The sequence below is a fragment of the Trachemys scripta genome, chromosome 9, assembly GCF_013100865.1.
Source record: "Trachemys scripta elegans isolate TJP31775 chromosome 9, CAS_Tse_1.0, whole genome shotgun sequence".
Lineage (NCBI taxonomy): Eukaryota > Metazoa > Chordata > Testudines > Emydidae > Trachemys > Trachemys scripta.
In genome coordinates this window covers 70,204,064-70,222,200 of record NC_048306.1, presented here as the reverse complement: position 1 = coordinate 70,222,200, position 18,137 = coordinate 70,204,064, and the positions used below count along the sequence as shown (strand labels likewise).

At 40.4% G+C, this 18,137-nt stretch overlaps 1 protein-coding gene across 4 annotated transcripts in view; it reads left to right on the top strand.

Annotated features, from left to right (window-relative positions):
- The window catches only part of SPHKAP (SPHK1 interactor, AKAP domain containing), a 111,520-nt gene that overhangs the window by 12,670 nt on the left and 80,713 nt on the right, over window positions 1–18,137 (top strand). For all 4 annotated transcript variants that reach the window (XM_034781617.1, XM_034781616.1, XM_034781614.1 and 1 more), the window contains exon 2: window positions 15,869–15,971. In XM_034781617.1, the coding sequence (XP_034637508.1) occupies window positions 15,869–15,971 (103 nt within the window). The remainder of the gene's footprint in view (window positions 1–15,868; window positions 15,972–18,137) is intronic.

Genomic DNA, 18,137 nt, shown 5'->3' with positions numbered 1-18,137 from the left:
TTAGGCCCCTAACAGCTGCTTCTGATTTATATCAGAATCAGGCCTTATGTATGCAAACGTGGATACAGCATGAAAATTGTTTCAGTGCAACTTGCAGTTAAGTGGGATGTTCTCCAGTATTTTTTTTAAAATCCTATTTACAAATAAGGTTGAACATCATTAATGCCAACAATAAAGGCTTCCTAATTTTGAATAGAATAATTGCATTTGGAGAACTTTAAAAGCCAATCCCCTATTGGTGGGTCTGAGATTAATAGAATAATTGCACTTACCCTGTTTCCCCGAAAATAAGACATCCTCCGAAAATAAGGCCTACTTACAGTTTTGCCTCTCGTTGTAATATAAGGCATCCCCCCGATAATAAGACCTCCCCGATAATAAGGCATCCACCGATAATGAGGCATTTTTCATTTCTGAAAAATAAGACATCCCCTGAAAATAAGACCTAGCGCATCTTTGGGAGCAAAAATTAATATAAGACACTGTCTTATTTTCGGGGAAACAGGGTAGGTCCCGATGACTATAGAAAAAAAAGGTCCTTTTAAAGTTAAAATTACTGTAGCTCAGTTTGCCTTTTCTCTGTGAGACATCTAGGAAGACATCTAGCAGAAGGCTTGGCATTTCTGCAGCTTTATCATTCTGAAATGCAAATTCTCTGCAAAACAAGATGTGCACCCCAACAGAGTGGTGGCATGTGAGAGCTGAAAATAAAGCAGGTGCTTAGAGAACTTTGCTTTTTTAAAAGTGCAAAAAAAACTAGCAATACATCTTTTACTCATTTACTTTATAGCTCATATCAGCCTCCAGACTAGATTAAGGGGAGGTAGTCAGAACCCTCAATTCCTAGTGAAATCAATAGGAGTGGAGGGAGCTGCATAGCTTTGAAAGGTCCTTAGCACTATACAGGTTCGGGCCTAGATGTTGTCCTGTTACATTATGCATAGGTCCCACATCCATTTAAAAAAAAAAAAACCACACACACCCCCCACCAACAAATCACATTTTTCAAGGTATTTATAGATTGTCTGTTTGACTAACCATCTGTGCTCTGATTGAAGTACACACATCAAGACTCATCAAAACGAATTGAGTGTTAGAATAGTAATTTCAATGGCATCAAATCTAAAGCTGTCACTGTACAAGGACTATATTGACCCTTTTACATGCAAAGTTAAATTTTAAAAAAGGGTACAAAATTCAGCAGATACCAGTAGCATTGCTCCATTGAACAGACAGCTACAGGAACTTGAAAATTCCATGTAACTGTTTTTAAACTATCCCAGAGATGCTAAAAGCTTTTTACAAATGACAATTAATTCTTAAATACTGTTTATTGGGATTTTTTGCAAAGCTTAAAGTCTTTAAAAAGGCATTTAATTACCCCTCTTTGTAGACTTCAATACGTACATGTTTTAAATAATTTTGATAGTTAGCAACTTTTTGCCAGATAGATGAAGCTTAAATGAAGCTCTGGGCACAAGATACCATAGTGTTTGGGTTCATAAAAAAAATTGAAAAAACCAGAGGGGACCATTATAGATCTTGAATGTAGCAGTAGCAATGGGATGGTAAAGGTGAAGGATTGCTTGTGATGATGCATTTTGGCATACTGTTAATGATGGCAACAGCTCATTTATTCCTCTCTCAGTAGCCCCCAGAGGGTACTATTTTCTTCTTGTACATTGCACTTTTATAATGAAACCCAGTAATTTAAGCATGAATATTCTAAAATTGCAAATAAGCCATTGGCACAAAGCCAGTGGTCTCTGTTGTGATGCTACACCTCCCACTGGAAGGAACAGGAAATATTGCCTCTCAGAGCTCCCAGGTGTGTAGTGGGAATGCACCCACTGCTGCACCTCTTCAGGTGTGTAGCATACACTCCTTTGCATGTCCATCCAATTCCTTTGGAATGGAAAGTGTCCCCCAAAACACTAGTACAGAACAGTCTCTGTCCTTAGGAAAATAAAAGGACAAAGACTATGGTCAGCCCCTGTTCTAGAGGTATAAAGTGGCTTAAATCCTTCTCTTGTGTACCTGTGCAGGGTCTGGTCACAATCTAATTTTATTTTCTTTGGGTCAGAATTACTACTAAAGGATGCTGAAAAACTAAGAAATGATATATCATCACAGGAGGCCAAAGGAACATGGGTCTCTCTGGGTATGTCTACGCTGCAATTAAAAGCCCATGGCTGGCCTATGCCAGCTGATTTGGGCTAGTGTGGCGTAGATGTTCAGGCTTGGCTGGAGCCCAGTTCTAGGACCCTGTGAGGTAGTTTCCTTTATTCCCAAAGTTTCCTATATTTATTAATGCAATAACTAATTTTTGGGAGGGGCTAAAACCCCTAGTTGTCTACACCCAGGCACATGAGATATCGAAGGAACACTTAGATGCTACAAATGCAGGTTGGCAATTTAGTAGCTGGCAGCCTTCCCTCTGAATCACTGCTGGCAAATAAAGTAAATAAATAGAGTTTTGGGTTAGGGAGGACTGTGCTACTGGAAATGCCAACTTTTCCCTGAGACAGGAAACTGAGGTGATAGAATCGTAGAAACGTAGGACTGGAAGGGACCTCTAGAAGTCAGCAGGTTTAGCCCCTTATACTGTGGCAGGACCAAGTAAACTTGTACTATCCCTGACAGTTGTTTGTCCAACCCATTTTCTAAAAGCCTCCAGTGATGCAAATTCCCTGGCCTCCCTTGGAAGACTATTCTTAAGTCTAATAACCCTTATTGTTAGAAAGTTCTTCCTAATATCTAGACCATTACTTCTTATCTTAAGTGGATATGGAAAACAATGGTCCTCTTTATAACAGCACTTAACATATTTGAAGACTGTTACCAGGTCCACCCCTCAGTCTTCTTTCCTCAAGAAGAAACATGCCCAGTTTATTAAAAAAAAAAAAAAAAAAAAAAAAAAAAAAACACAACACCACTACAACAACCATATTTGCTCCCTACTTACCCCTAGGGCATCTCCTTGTGGCTGCATCTGGGAAATTGTTCTACCCTGACACCCCCTTCTGCCTCGCATTCATTTTGTGACCCACTCTCACACTCCTAGAATTGCAGTTCTTCCTCTTTCTTAGGATGCTCCTTCTTTGTACTTGGCCTTCTAGCCAAGTCACTATAGCTTTCCCCTTCCAGTATATAGGTCACTGGACTAGCTTACTAGATATTCTGGCAGTCCCTCCAGTTCAAAGCTATGCTCTTCTACTATGCTAGTAGTGGAACTATTTCTTCTGAGCTAGGATACCAGGTCTTCTACTCACCCTCTGGATCTTCTCAATGGTTTCTCTAAGCCTAGAGAACAACTGTAGGCTTCTATACTATAAGCCCCTTCTTCTCTTGCTTCCTGGCTTTATACAAGCCCACACCTACTCCAACCCAGATGAGCTCCATCTTCAATTAGGGTTGTCGGTGAAGCCTAAATCTACCCCTAGGTGCAGCCTGCCAGGTTAATTATCCCCTTCTGAGCCACCTTAACCCTTTCAGGGGTGATGTGGGGTGAACACCCCATCACAGTCAGGTTTTCTAAACCTTTTGTCATTTTTGTTGCTTTCCTCTAGACTCTCTCCAATTTGTTAACATCTCTCCTAAAGCGTGGCAGCCAGAATTGGACAAAAGACTCCAGCTGAAGCCTTACCATTGCCAAGTAGAGCAGGACAATTACCTCCCATGTATTACATATGACACACTTGTTAATACACCTGAGAATGATTAGTCTTTTTCACAGCTGCATCACATTGTTGACTCATATTCAATTTACAATCCACTATAACCTCCAGATCGTTTTCAGCAGTACTAGCCCCAGCTAGTTACTCCCCATTTTGTGGTTGTGCATTTGTTTTTCACCTTCTTTAGTGAAGTACTTTGCACGTGTCTTTATTGAATTCATCTTGTTGAATTCAGACCAATTCTCCAATTGGTTAAGATCATTTTGAAGTCTAAGCCTGTCCTTCAAAGCACTTGCAACCCCTCTCAGCTTGGTGTCGTATGCAAATTTTATAAGCAAACTGTTTACTCCATCCAAATGATTAATGAAAATATTGACTAGTACCTGACCTGGGATTGACCCCATGGGACCCCACTAGATACACCCTCCCAGTTTGACAGCAAGCCACTGATGACTCTTTGAGTACAGTCTTTCAACCAGTTGTTCACCCACTTTATAGTAATTTTATCTAGATCACATTTCCCTAGCTTGCTTATGAGAATATGGGACTATGATCAAAAGCCTTACTAAAATCAAGATATATTACATCTGCTCCTCCCCCCCCCCAACCCCCAGTTCCCATCTACTAGGCCAGTAACCCTATCAAAAAGGAAAGTAGGTTGGTTTGGCATGATTTGTTCTTAACAAATCCATGGAGGCTATTCCTTATAATTCTGTTATTCTCTAGGTGCATACAAATAGATTGTTTAATCATTTGTTCAGTATCTTTTCAGGTATCAAAGTTAGACTTGTTGGTCTGGAATGCCCTAGGACCTTTTTGTTCTTCTTTTTAAAAGCAATTACTATGTTTGCCCTTCTCCAGTCCTCTGGAACATCACTTGTCCTCCGTGAGGTTCTCCAAGATAATTGTTAATGGTTCTTAGATTGCTTCAGCTACTTCCTTAAGTACCATAGGGTGAATTTTATTAGCCCCTACTGATTTGCATATATTTAACTTATCTAAATATTCTTTAATCAGTTTTTTCCCTATTTTGGCTTGTGTTCCTTCCCCCTCGTGTTCATGTTTATTGTGTTGAGTATTTGGTCACCATTAACCCTTTTAGTGAAGACTGAAGCAAAATATGCATTAAACACCTCAGCTTTCAGTAATCACTTATTAGATTTTTTTCTGACCTACACTGTCCTTCTTTCTCTTGGTCCTTATATATTTAAAGAACCTCTTCTTCTTGCCTATTATATCCCTTCCTAGAGGTATCTCATTTTGTGTCTTAACCTTTCTGAGTCAATTCCTACATGCTAAGGCTAATTTTTTGTACTCTCCCTAGCAATTTGTCTATGCTTCCACTTTTTGTAGGATTTGGGACATTGAAGAGCTCTGTATGGAACCATGTTGGCCTCTTACTATTCTTCCAAGCTTTCCAGAATAGTTTGTAGTTGGGCCTTTAGTGTAGTCTTCTTGACTACATTTTCTCTTAGATTTGCTTCCCATGGGACCTTAAGCTCAGAGAGCTGGTAGACAAATTCTACATATCTGAAGCCCCGGTCTTTATTCTGCTGCTCTCACTCTTTCTTTCTCTTAGAATCTTCAAATCTATTGTGTCATGATCATTTTCACCCAAATTGCCTTACACCTTCAGATTCACTACCCATTCCTCCCTGTTAGCCAGACTCAAGTCTAAAATGGTTGTCCCCACATTACTTCCTCCACTTTCTGGAACAAAAAGGTGGCCCAATAAATTCCAAGAACTTAATGGAAGTTTTGTGTTTTGCTGTATTACTTTTCCAACAGATATCTAGGTAGTTAAAAAGTCCCGCATTAGTACCAGCTCTTGTGTGTTGGATATTTCTGTTATTTCTTCTGGAACTGCCTCATCTACCTCCTCTTCCTGATTTGATGGTCTATAGTAGATCACCTTCATTATATCATCCCTTTTTATTTTGTTAAGCTTTTTATCTTTACCCAGAGACTCCCACCTGGTCTGCCTCTCACCTTCTGCTGGAGCTCAGAACAAGTGTATATTATGGGTGAATAATGCAACACCTCTTCCCTTTTTACCCTGCCTGTCCTTCCTGAACAAGCTGTACCCCTTTATACCAATATTGCAGTCATGAGACTTAGCCCACCACATTTCTATGGCAATTAAGTCATAATTTAGCTTAGGTATGAATACTTTCAGCTCTTCCTGTTTCCCCCCCATACTCTATGTTTGTGTGTAGACATTGAAGATGTTGATCAGATTACCCCACTGATTTCCCCCTTGTTGTTCTTGTGATCCTATTGTGATCCTTCACCTCAACATCTAGTCCTCTGTTAAGGTCACCTTTTGTATACCTATTTGTGTGCTTTTAGTATCTGCCCCTTTTGAACCTAGTTTAAGCCCTCCTCACTAGGTTGGACGTTGGTGTGCGTAGGTGTTCTTCCTTTTCTTGGTCAGGTGGTCCCCATCTTCCCAGCATCCCTTCTTCTCAGAACATCCACTGGGCAAGGAAGTCAAAACCCTCCTGTCCACACCATTTGAGCAGGCAAGTATTCATCTCCATGATGTGTGTCTCCTTGCCTGGGTTCTTATGGCTACTTATGTTCATTATAGTTTCTATGGTATTCTCCATAAGTATAGGTATATTAACATTGGTGTCGTACCTAAAGTCCAGGTTGTATTGTATTATACTTCTCTAAGATCTCCCTGCAGTTTTGATAAGAAGAGATATCTTTCACTTCCTGTGCAAAACTGTTGTCTAGAGTTGCTATATACTACTGAACAGCTACTATATTGCACTCTAGAAGATGGTGGATGAAGTGATCCCTGTTCAAAATTTGTAGGAGAGTTTGTAATGTGCTTTGGGGTCCTTCTGGATGCAAAGTGAAAGTAAGATCACTGTCCTTTGACATCTGGTGCCCCAAAATAAAGTCAGAGGGACAAATTGAGCCTGGGCTTATGTTAACACTAACAGACTTCGTAATGGATTTAAGTTAAATAAACTTGAATCTATTCATATTGTCACTTTGAAAGTAATTAAACTTTAAATATCCCAAAGTTCCAGGTAGTGATAGGCACACATTGATTAGGGGCATGGGGGTGGGGGGACAACTAGGTCAAACACTAAATTATGCTCATCTGTTACCTGGATTTAGGGAAATACCACTCTGACTTGTAATAATGCCTCTGTCTCTGTAACTACTCTGCCAAATTCAAGAAAGGGTTTAAAGAGGTGTGGAAGTCTCTTCTCAGTTGCTGGTGGTCTCCATCTCTACCCTAGACAGAGAGGGAGACAATACAAGCTGAGTTTTCTCCTACCTTGCCAAGGAAGAGCGGTGAGATTTTGAAGACTTACCCAACGTAGACTAGAAAACAAATTGAAACCACAGAACATATGCAGCAAATGTTGGTGTCAGGAAAGAAAAGACAGGCATAAGGAAGCATAGAAGGCTAATGGGAGTCATTGGGGTTGAGGGCAGGGGGTTGTGTGTGTGAGAGTGAGAAATGAAGTCAGCCAGAGAGCTGATCAGGAGGCAGGGCTCAGGGGAAGTTTAGGTTAGGAGGAGAAGTGGGATGATGAGTAAAACAGTGGACAAAAGCTTCCAATGTTTTGATGAATTTTGGATTAAGTGTAAAAATCAGAAATGTAGGATTGGGAGGGACCTCGATATATATAGTGTAGTCCCCTGCACGGAGGCAGAGCTAAATATTATCTTGACCACCTCTGATAGATGTTTGTCTAACCTGTTCTTCAAACCTCCAATGACAGATTCCACAGCCTCCTTAGGTAATTTGTTCCAGTACTCAACTATTCTTACTAATATCCAACTTAAATCTCCCTTGCTGCACTTTGAGCCAATTACTACTTCTCCTTAGCCACTGAGGACAGGACAACAGTTGATCACCCTCCTCTTTATAACAAACCTTTTACAGTCTTCAAGTCTGTTATCCTGTCCTCCCTTAGTCTTCTCTTCTCCAGACTAAACAAACCTAATCTAAAAAAAATTGGTTTTTCTTTTGTAGGTCATGTTTCCTAGACCGTTCATCATTTTTGTTGCTCTCCTGTGGACTTTGTGTCCATGTTTTTCCTGAAGTGTAGTGCCCAGAACTGGACACAATACTCCAATTGAGGTCTTATCAGTGCTTAGTAGAGTGGAAGAATTATTTCTTGTGTCTTACTTACAACAGTCCTGCCAATACATCCCAGGATGATGTTCACTTCTTTTGCAACAGTATTACATTGTTGACTCATCTAGTTCGTGATCCACTATAACCCCCAGATCCTTTTCTACAGTACTCCTTCCAATGCAGTTATTTCCTAGTTTGTAATTGTGAAATTGATTATTCCTTCCTAAGTGTTTTGCATCTGTCCATATTGAATTTCATCCTATTTCAGATCATTTCTCCAGTTTGTCAAGATCATTTTGAATTCTAATCCTGTTCTCCAAGAAGTGTTTGTAAAACACTACCTAAACTTTGATAAGCGTTTCTCAGAATTTTGAGGCTGCTGGCCCTCCAGTGTGGGACAGTTACTTGGCTTGGAATTCTAATTCGAGATTCTTTTACTATCTATTTTTGCTAGTTTTCAGTTTCATCATGAACAGAACATTAGGAATGTTGTATGCCCAAGCTGGAATTTAATTGCACTAAAAAGCTTCACTGCATTTATTCAGTTCACTTACTTTAACAAAGATTATCTTCTTTCATGGATCAGCATTTTTGTACGTTCAAAGTGTTGAGATTAAGGATCATAACGAAAAGATGAAAGCAGTAGGCTTTTATTGAACTAATCCTATTAAGAACTGTAATGGGCACTTAGTATTTATTGAACATGTTTCTTCAATAGGAACAATTACTGATCATCAGAGAGTTTTTGAAAGCTCAAGATGTTAGAAAATTGAAGTTTGTTGATACTGTTTCACAAGATTAATTTTCTTTAGCAATAACTTGGGGAATTCTTTAAATTACCTCTTGTGCGATGTGTAGCACCATCTGCCCGATCTGCAAGGAAGACAATTATTTTTAGGAGCAGATGTGTTTTTTGATTAAGCCTTGAGTCATCAAGGTCACTATTTTTGACATATTCAATACAGCAAAATAGAAGCAATCATTTCGCATTTTGGCCCATTATTTAAAAAAGAATGTACTTTATTACAGCTATCACTTTGATTCCTTGCAATTGCTTCCCGTGCTCTCATGGAGGTAGCTATAATTTCTGAGATGTTTACTTGCCTTCTCAGTGGAAGCATTATGGTATTTATAACAGTATTATTCATTGTAAATAGGGCAAGGTTTTGTGGCAGACAAGCAGCCCCTGGTATACTCCTTATGTCTTCCAAAGAGAGAAGTATCATGTGACTTGCGTCTTCTCACCTCTAGTGTCTTCGGGTTAATCCCCTATCTTCATTTTTAAAGGTAGCTTGCAAGGAAGGCAGTTTCACCAGCATCAAAATCAAAGGAAGGTTCTTTCAGTGGGAAAGTGGTTGACACATCCTTCTCCTCCCCCATATTCTTCGACAACAGGACCCAAGACACCTATTAGATTTTATTGTTGCATTGCAGCTTCAGTTCAGTAAGCATACTTCATGTCAGCAGAATTCCTGGAAAAGGAATTCTAACACTGCACAGTCTGGGGTGTGTCATCGTAGACCAAAAGGGCTCTAAAGCCAAGTGTGTAGCAGCAGCTTACTCCAGGAGGCATCAAGATACAGGTGCTGCCTTAGTTTTGCTCAAGCTGTTTAGCAGACTTGCAGTTTGCTGGTAACATGGTCACCCAGCCAAAACAAGAGAGTTTCCTATTGGAAGGAGGGGACAAAACACTGATACCAACTTGTGATTTTAATCACAAGTTTCATGATAATTGGCATTTTCCCCTCAAACTCCAGTTTCTGATTCCTGTAGTACCATGAGAATCTCAGCTTTCATTAAACAAATTCTAGCCCTCATGCTTGCAGAGAAAAAAGCTTGGAAAATGTGACAAGTGTACCCTACTGGGTCAAAGCAGAAGGCAAATAAAAGAAATCATAAAATTGTTTAGAGTCTCCTGACTTAAGCCAAACCTATGATTTTTGAATTCTTGGGATTGACAATTCTGCGAGTGTCCAAACAAACCCAACCTTTTAGCCCCTTTTGTGGGCTCAGTATTCTTTCTTCAGCCCTCCTGCACCACCTCTCTAGATGGCTCCATAAGATGGCCCATGCCCCCCTTCTGTTGAAAACCTTAAGTTGTGTGCAGATCTCTGCACTAAACCCATGGCCATTGTGCTCAGTATCCTACAATGCCTGCTACTCTTACTCCTTTCTTGGCTTCTTCCTCACACAGCCTTTCCTAGGTTCCTTGTCCAGCTCCCTCTTAACAGGGAACCACTTTTGATATTTCCACTGATCCCAGAAAGCTTCCCAGCACAGTACTGCTCCTACCAGCTATCCCTTATGTTGAGACATAGTTGCCTTGTATTTCCCAGCAGGTCTGCTCTCAGGCACCACCTCTTAGGCATATGATTCCAGTGCAGAAGGAGGGAAACCATACACATGTTAGAGCTAGGATTTGAACCGCTTAACAATCCAGCTCATCCTGTGATCGAGTGCAACAGGCCCTGGTTTAAATCCTGCACAAGATGTCATTTAAAGGTGCCATAATTTTCAAGGCCTCAATTAAACTCTCAAGTGCCACATTGATGAGCACAGTATGAGAGTGGGAATGGAATAGAATAGAAAGGCCAACGGGGGTAATGTGACTGTGCTGCTGCAGCAGAACCTTTTAGAACCCTTTTGGATCCCACTGCTGAAGAACTGAGAAGGGCAGACAAGGGACGCATGCCCCAGAAGATTTTTCCTGGAAAGACATAGGTCTGCCCTGCTGGCTTTGCCACAGAATTAAGGTGGGAGAGCTGAAGAGCCTGAGGAGGGTGTCAGCCATCTGCTTCCTTAAGACATCAGATGTGTGTTGGGATATAAAGCTCACACGGGAGCCCATAGGATTAAAAAAAGAACCTCCCCCCCCCCCAAAAAAAAAAGCTCAGAATTTTGAGGGATGAGGAGATCTTACAGAAGAGGTGGGGTAGTCTCAATCTGACCTCATATTGAAAGAAAGATTTGTGAACCTCAGGAAAGAGAGGCTGAGTTTCAGCAAAATCTGAACTCTTGCAAGTTTTACTTACTTTGATTTCATTCCTCTTTTCAGCTCTAGATCTTTTTTAACATGGGATGCCCTAACCTGAAGCAGCTTACTGAAAGTGAGCCCTCACATGTGCATGTGCTAATGTGCACCTGCTTCACATGCACACTGCACTGAAGGTGCACACATGGCTAAATGGGGGCCAAATACTGTAGCCAAGGTGGGGATGTGAACTGTGTATCCAGTAGTGCATGGACAAAGTTAGTCATCATTGTTTTCCTTATGCAAAATGCACGTTCACAAGTTTACTGAAAACTAGGCATTGGAATCCTGTGAAGTTTTTGACAAACCTTCTTTGTTGTAGCTGCCATGTTTGATCACACTTTAAATAAGTCAATCCCCCTTTCCAGCAATGGACCAATCCAGATGAGTGATTCAGTAGAGTTACTTATACCTAGGGCCCTACCAAATTCAGGACCATGAAAAATGCATCATGGACTGTGAAATCTGGTCTTGTGTGTACTTTTACCCTACACTATACAGATTTTACCAGCGTTTCTCAAACTGGGAGTCCTGACACAAAAAGGATCACAGGGGGGCGGGGCGGTAGCAAAGTTATTGTAAGGGGTTCGTGGTATTGCCACCCTTCTGTGCTGCCTTCAGAGTTGGGTGGCTGGAGAGTGGCAGTTGCTGGCCAGGCACCCAGCTCTGAAGGCAGTGCCCCACCAGTAGCAGCGCAGAAGGGTGGCAATACCATACCATGCCACCTTCTGCACTGCTACCTTCAGACCTGGGCAGCCAGAGAGTGGCAGCTGCTGGGCCAGAAAGGGACCAGCTCTGCAAGTAGCAGAGCAGAAGTAAGGGTTGCAATACCATACCATGCCACCCTTACTTCTGGGCTGCTGCTGCTGGCAGTGGTGCTGCCTTCAGAGCTGGGCTCCTGGCCAGCAGCCACTGCTCTCCAGGCACCCAATTCTGAAGGCAGCACTGCTGCCAGAGGTAGCACAGAAGTAAGGGTGGCAATACCGGGACCTCCCCTACAATAGTCTTGCAACCCCTTATACTGCCTTTTGAGTCAGGACCCCTAGTTACAACGTCATGAAGTTTCATATGTCAATAGCTGAAATTATGAAATTTTCAGTCATAAGATTTTAAAAATTGTAATTGACCAAAATGGAGCATGAATTTGGTAGGGCCCTACTTATGCCTAACACTTACACAACTTTAGAATCAAGCTGCATGCCATATACAACATAGGAGTAAGTGTTCTGCTCTAATACCCCTGGAGACCAAGAACATAGACTCTTCAACACTTTCAGCTTCATGTTCATTCTCAAGTACTCCCATGTTTACTGTCAGATGTCTTCTAAAATCACTGCTATGCTGTCCCATGTGCACAAAGTAGCCAGTCTTACAAGATTCACAGCTATAAGCTTCTGAGTGTCTGACATTAGAATTTAGCTCTTATCAGTCTCCAGTGACCTCAATGACAAGTGCTCCAAGTCATTGAACTTCAGTTTGTGGTGTAGCCTGTTCTGTTTGATATAATTCATAACACACAGTGGCATTCTATTTCACTCAACACAGCTCCAGCGAGCCTTTCCATATTTGTACATGAAGATATTTTCCCTTTCACTTTAACCCTGTTTTCTTCTGGAAAATGTTGGAGATCTTTTGCCTTATGTGATTGAAAAGACTGGCGTTGTGTACTATATATGACTATGACCTGGTCATATATTCAAAGGGAACAGATTTGTTAGTATACCATAAATAAAACTCCAGGACTAGTTTTCCACCTATACATTTTACAAATGGAGAAGTAGAGGATCAAGACCAATAAACTCTTTGGTTTCTGGTACGTTGATTGTTGATTTTTAGACTCCTAACATGAATGTGCCTGATTACATGTAGAACATACGTAACAGATGACGACATTATCAGTGCATCAGCTACCTCTAGTGTTAAGCTGTACATAAACCTCCCAGTTATCTCCTCAATTAAAAAGGTGAGCATATAGATGCTCTTGCACTCATACCTGAAGTTCAGACTTTGACTTGAACCTTAGTTCTAGACTGTGAAAATGGCACATAGCCTATAATAAGGGGCAATATGGCTGCAAACATACTAGATAAACTGAGGATTAAGATCAGGATTTAAGAGTAGAGACCAATTTACATGCACAAATATGCCCATATATACACACGCATAGAAAACCTGGTTTAATAAAGTCTTTTATCCAAACTTCACCCCAAAATTCTTTACAGAACTAAAGAATGAGGTTATACAGTTAAATTAAGAATAAAGAAATTAAAATAGCATTAAACGCACATTCTCTATCCATTTGAAGAATTGGAGAAAGTCATATCCACATACATTTGGTTTGCCATCAATAGAACATGAGATGTAAAATGGAAAGTCAAAATGAACATTGTACAAGTATGGTACAAGTGTGGCTTTAATTAACCATTATTTGGGCCTGAGATAGTGATCAGAATCTCACTGATTTAACTAACAAAACTGAGAAGCCAGAGTGATGCCACTGACTTTAATGGGGATCCTCTGGTGTAAAACTGGAGTAAGATCAGTATCCACCCCATACTTTGTCTTGAGTTACATAGACATCCCCTATAGTAATGTAATTTTTCCTTGCTAAGTTGACTACAGATGTTGGAGTATTTACAGCTATTGGTCCTTTGCATAGATTAGACAGGTGAAGAAAAGGCTGAAGATTGAAAACATTAAATGGTGGTGTAAGAAGGGAAAGAGCATTGTGCTCAGCACCTCCTCATGTTCTTCTCAATTTCCCTGACTACACTGGTTCAAAACATTCATCCACTTCATGAGGTCTCATTTATTAAGTCTTGCTATAGCGTGAAACTCGCTTCATTAGTCGCCCTAGTTCATATCCACTGAGTCCATATAAGAGAGTCCTGGTCAACTTTCTTGTCCCTGTTCAGGATGCCACCCAGCCCCAATCCTGGAGCTGGGATTTACTTTAAACAGTCACTCTGTTCCCTCCGCCAGCTAGGAGTCCCCAGCTCTCCTCCTTGGAGCTGGGTTGTAACTTATGCCAGCTGTAAGGCCTCAGCTAGCTTCTCTTTCGGGTAGTCCCTTCTCCCCAGTTAGTCCTCAGTGGGTTCAGCAGACAGCCTTCTCCTGCAGGTGACCGCCCTGCTATGTGGGAGGAGGCAGCATATCCGCTAGTTCTCTTCTCCCAGCTCATCCACAATTGCTCGGGTGAGAGGGGAAGCCTTGTCCTGTCCACTATGCAAGGCTCCTGGTCCAGTCCCTTAAAGAAACAGTAACTGACTTTCTCCCAAACACTACTTATTCCCAGGACCACTTCCTCTCCAAAAGTACCTCTTATTTCTTAAAGTGTTTGTGTACATCAGAGCCTCCCAAAAATCTTAAAGGGCTATGCCACCTGATGAGGGGTGGGCTCCCCCGCCCCCACCACTATCTTTAAGTAGTCAGTCTTCCCCATCACAGGTGTAGTGATCATGCATGTCAGGTAAACCTAGCTTTTTAAGGATATTTGTGCCTTTACTGCATCTCTATTAATGCACTGTACTTTCATGCAATAAATACATTTATTAAAAGTTACTTTAGCCTTAAATTTTCTTGATTAGCTATTTTAAATTCACTGTATTTAGACAATACATTTTTTATTAATTATGGATCAGCTTCTGATATCCTTACACTAACTGAGTAGGTCCAGGACCTCACTCAACACATAGTCCTACTGACTGCAAGTCCCTATTTGCAGAATAAGTTACCTGTACTTACTCACACTAAGTAGCACCAGCATCTGGCCCTACACTATATAAAGTAAAACATGTAAATATTATTCTGAGAAAACAAACTCAGGACTCTCTTTAACCTATGAGATAGTGCAAATCCTACATTCGTGGCACACCATTTGACTGTGCCTTGACTTAGTTCAGAGTTTTGGATGTGTAAGGAATGCAGGATCAAGTTCTCTATTTTGAAGATTTTCTATATTTTATATGGGATAAACTTTCAGCTTGCTTCTCAGGAAATTGGATGCACAGCTCTTAAAGGGTACTGAGAACTGTGCTGAATTCACTAGGCAATAACCTGAAAATATATGACACTTAGATTAAGTTTATAATTAATACTGAAATAATGATAATTTAGGGCCTAGTTCTGCAAACACACACTTATAACCAGGTGGAATGGGACACTTAATAGAAGGTTTAATGCTTACTATGGCGAGTAATGTTTGCAGGAATGGGCCCTTGGTGCTGTATGATCTTTAGGGACTCTGAAGTCATGCATAAAGAGAGAGGCAGGCTTATTTAACTGAATTTACCTTGCTATAATTTGATTATGAATTATTTAGTTAGCAGCCTTTGTTCTACAAGAAATAATTAAGCTAATCCAAAAGCAATGCTTTAGGATTGCTATCAGCTGCATGTATAAATACTGTGACTGGAAGTCTGATTTGCATGACTTCACAAGAGGAAGATGCAGATGTGAAGAATAAGTACAATTCAGCAGCACGCACACAACATGCAATATAGAGTATGTGTGCATTGTCCTAGTCTGCGATTATAAAGCTACTTTACCTGGGCCTTTGAGTTCAGTCACTCCCACTGTTTTCTTTTTGCTTTAATGACTATTATTCAACTCACGTCTCAGATCCCAGGCAGGTAATAGTGAGGATGAAGTATAGTATGAATTTTCTTTTATACTAGTGTCTACCAAGCTCAATTAACATAGCGAGGATGCCATTTACTGCTCAAGACTGCTTGCTTAAGAAAAGATGCTAGCACCACATTTTAGTATATTGTTAAAGACAGGCAGACGTAAGTAGGTCCAGCTAAGTGCTATATTCTAGTCCTTAAAAGGCAGCAGTCTGCTATTTTGTATTCATTATAGGATAGTCCTCCAAAAATGGGAAAATTGGGGTAATCAACAGAATGGTAACATCAGCCAGGGAAAGTGCAGAGAGGTTGGTGCAATTTGAGTTAAGATGCATTTCTTTAAATTGAGCTGTATTTTTGGCATCGTTTCATGTATTTATGTAGATGAGTCATTGGAAGGATTTTTGTTGTTGTTGTTCTCTTTCTTCAGCAACTTTGAATCCCCACTGATGTATGAAGTCTCAGAACACCAAGTCAGCGGCACAGACAGTTCAGAAAGCAGTTTGGGGAGCTCTGTCACAGCATGTAAGAAGGTAACTTCTCTCTAAGCTTATTTTATTTTCCAAGGCAGATCTAACCAACAGTGAAGCTCTGCTTTAACTCATGCCTTAATAGGGATTATAAAAATCAATTGATGCACAAAACAATGTCAATGATATAGAAACATTAATATTAAAATCCAAATGGTCTGGGTATTTTGCAGTTTTATTTGGTTAGACTATGTTTGCCAATGATTTGACAATACAATACATGTTAAGTGTAGCAGTGATCACTTTCATAGGCAGTTTTCCATTTTTCCCTTCTTACCAAAGCAGCAGACAGTGTGTGAACTGTCCCAGAACTGTGTTATAATAGGTTGTCAGGTTCTAGGACCTTGCATAGAGGTCCAGAGCTCTTCTGCCTATTCTGGTGTCTGACTTAGGTGGACTTTCAGTCCAAGATCATAAAAGAGTAAGTGTTATTTTGAGGCAAATGGGACATGGGAGACAACCCTAGGAACCGCTAAGGTCAGGGAAAAACTTAGACTAAGGTTTATGTTTAATTATATAAGTTAAGGGTAAGTTTGGACTAGAACAGTGTGTGCGCACACCTATTAGGAGCAAGGCAGGACAAACATTTATATGTACACTTATTTCACTGTGACTGAGAATATGCCGCTAAAGAACTTCAAACCTTAGTAGCATACATTCCATGTCCTACAGGGCCAGGTTGTGGCTGTCTCTTGTGTAGGAGCAGAAAAGGGGGAGAACTAGCAGAACCTTTGAAGAGGTGCGGGAGAGGGAGGGTCACAGCTCTGCTCCTATTTTGCAACAGGCAGGAGTGCTCTGGGGAGCTCTACGAGAAATTGTGCTAAGCAGAGGCACAATATTAGAGCCAGTCAAAAAACCAGTTATTTTTCCCCACAGGAAATGTAGCAAAATTCTCAGTTTTTTTTTTTTTTTTTTTTTTTTTTTTTTTAAATGAACCTCCACCTCAAAAAGGTCACTTTTAAAAAAAAAAAAAAATTATAATTTTTGACCCCAAACTAAAATTTACTGAAAAAGTTTCATTTGTCGAATTCTATTTTCGTCAAAAAGCTCAACTAGCCCTACCCCCTAGCCATTGCTTTCACTGGGGAAGTTCTAGCTCACTTCAGCTGGAGGCAGTAGCTAAAAGCCATACTTAAGCGTGAACTGAAATGTTTGGTTTATTCAGGAGAGTGCTTATTTGCTTTTAAGAAAAGCAAGCAAAAAAAAAGAAAAAAAAAAAAAAAAATGGACACGTAACTGGAACCTGATAGGTACTCCCTATATTTCTCCTCATTTCAATGAAAATATTAAGAGAAAAATGTTCAGTGACATTGGTCCCCCATGATTCTTGATTTACTCCTGCCAGAGGCAGCTGCTTCATATCAGGTTGTGGCACGCTGACATGTTAGTGAGAGGAAGATCATGTAGCCAGTTGTACCTATACAGAAGACTTCACCCCTGGGGTGGGTCAACCTGGCACCTTTACACACACCAGGCTAACTTTAAAGAGTTTTAAAGGAGGACACCACACCAGTAACTCAGAGCTGTTCCAGCTGCCTGGACTCTTACAGTTAAGATTTTAATAGTAAAATATGAGAATCAACTTCTAATACATCTGTACAATCAAAATCAAGCAGTTCACTTCTGCATTTTGCCAACAGCACAACATTTTGGGCACATTTGAGGAATTGTTACGTATACTTTAACATTCTTTCTGTATGCTTTTAGCCACACAAAAACATCAGCTCAGTCTACCACCTTCTCTTTTATATTATGTTTGTTAAAAGTAAGTTTAATTAAGATTTATAATTGCTGTTGGATTAGAGCCTCCTTGGTCTCCCACTGGCAGGGAATGATTTAAGCATTCCAGCTGATTCACTTGCAAGTTTGAAGAGCTATTTCTATCATGTACAGCTACTGTTAGGCAGCATCTCTCATGCTGCCTATTACTTCACAGACCAATCTGAATGAATGCAAGAGATGAGCCCCTTGATGTCTCATCTTATTCTGCATGTACCTCTTTCATATCTTTTTGAAAAGTGGTAATTAACCAAAGCAATTAAGACGATTAGGCATAAACATGCAGATGTCTTGTTTGTAGAGCAGAACCTCAATGTTGTATCTATTGTAGATAGATTTACTATATATTAAATATCTTAGAGAGCAGGAAACTGTTAACTTCACACAAGT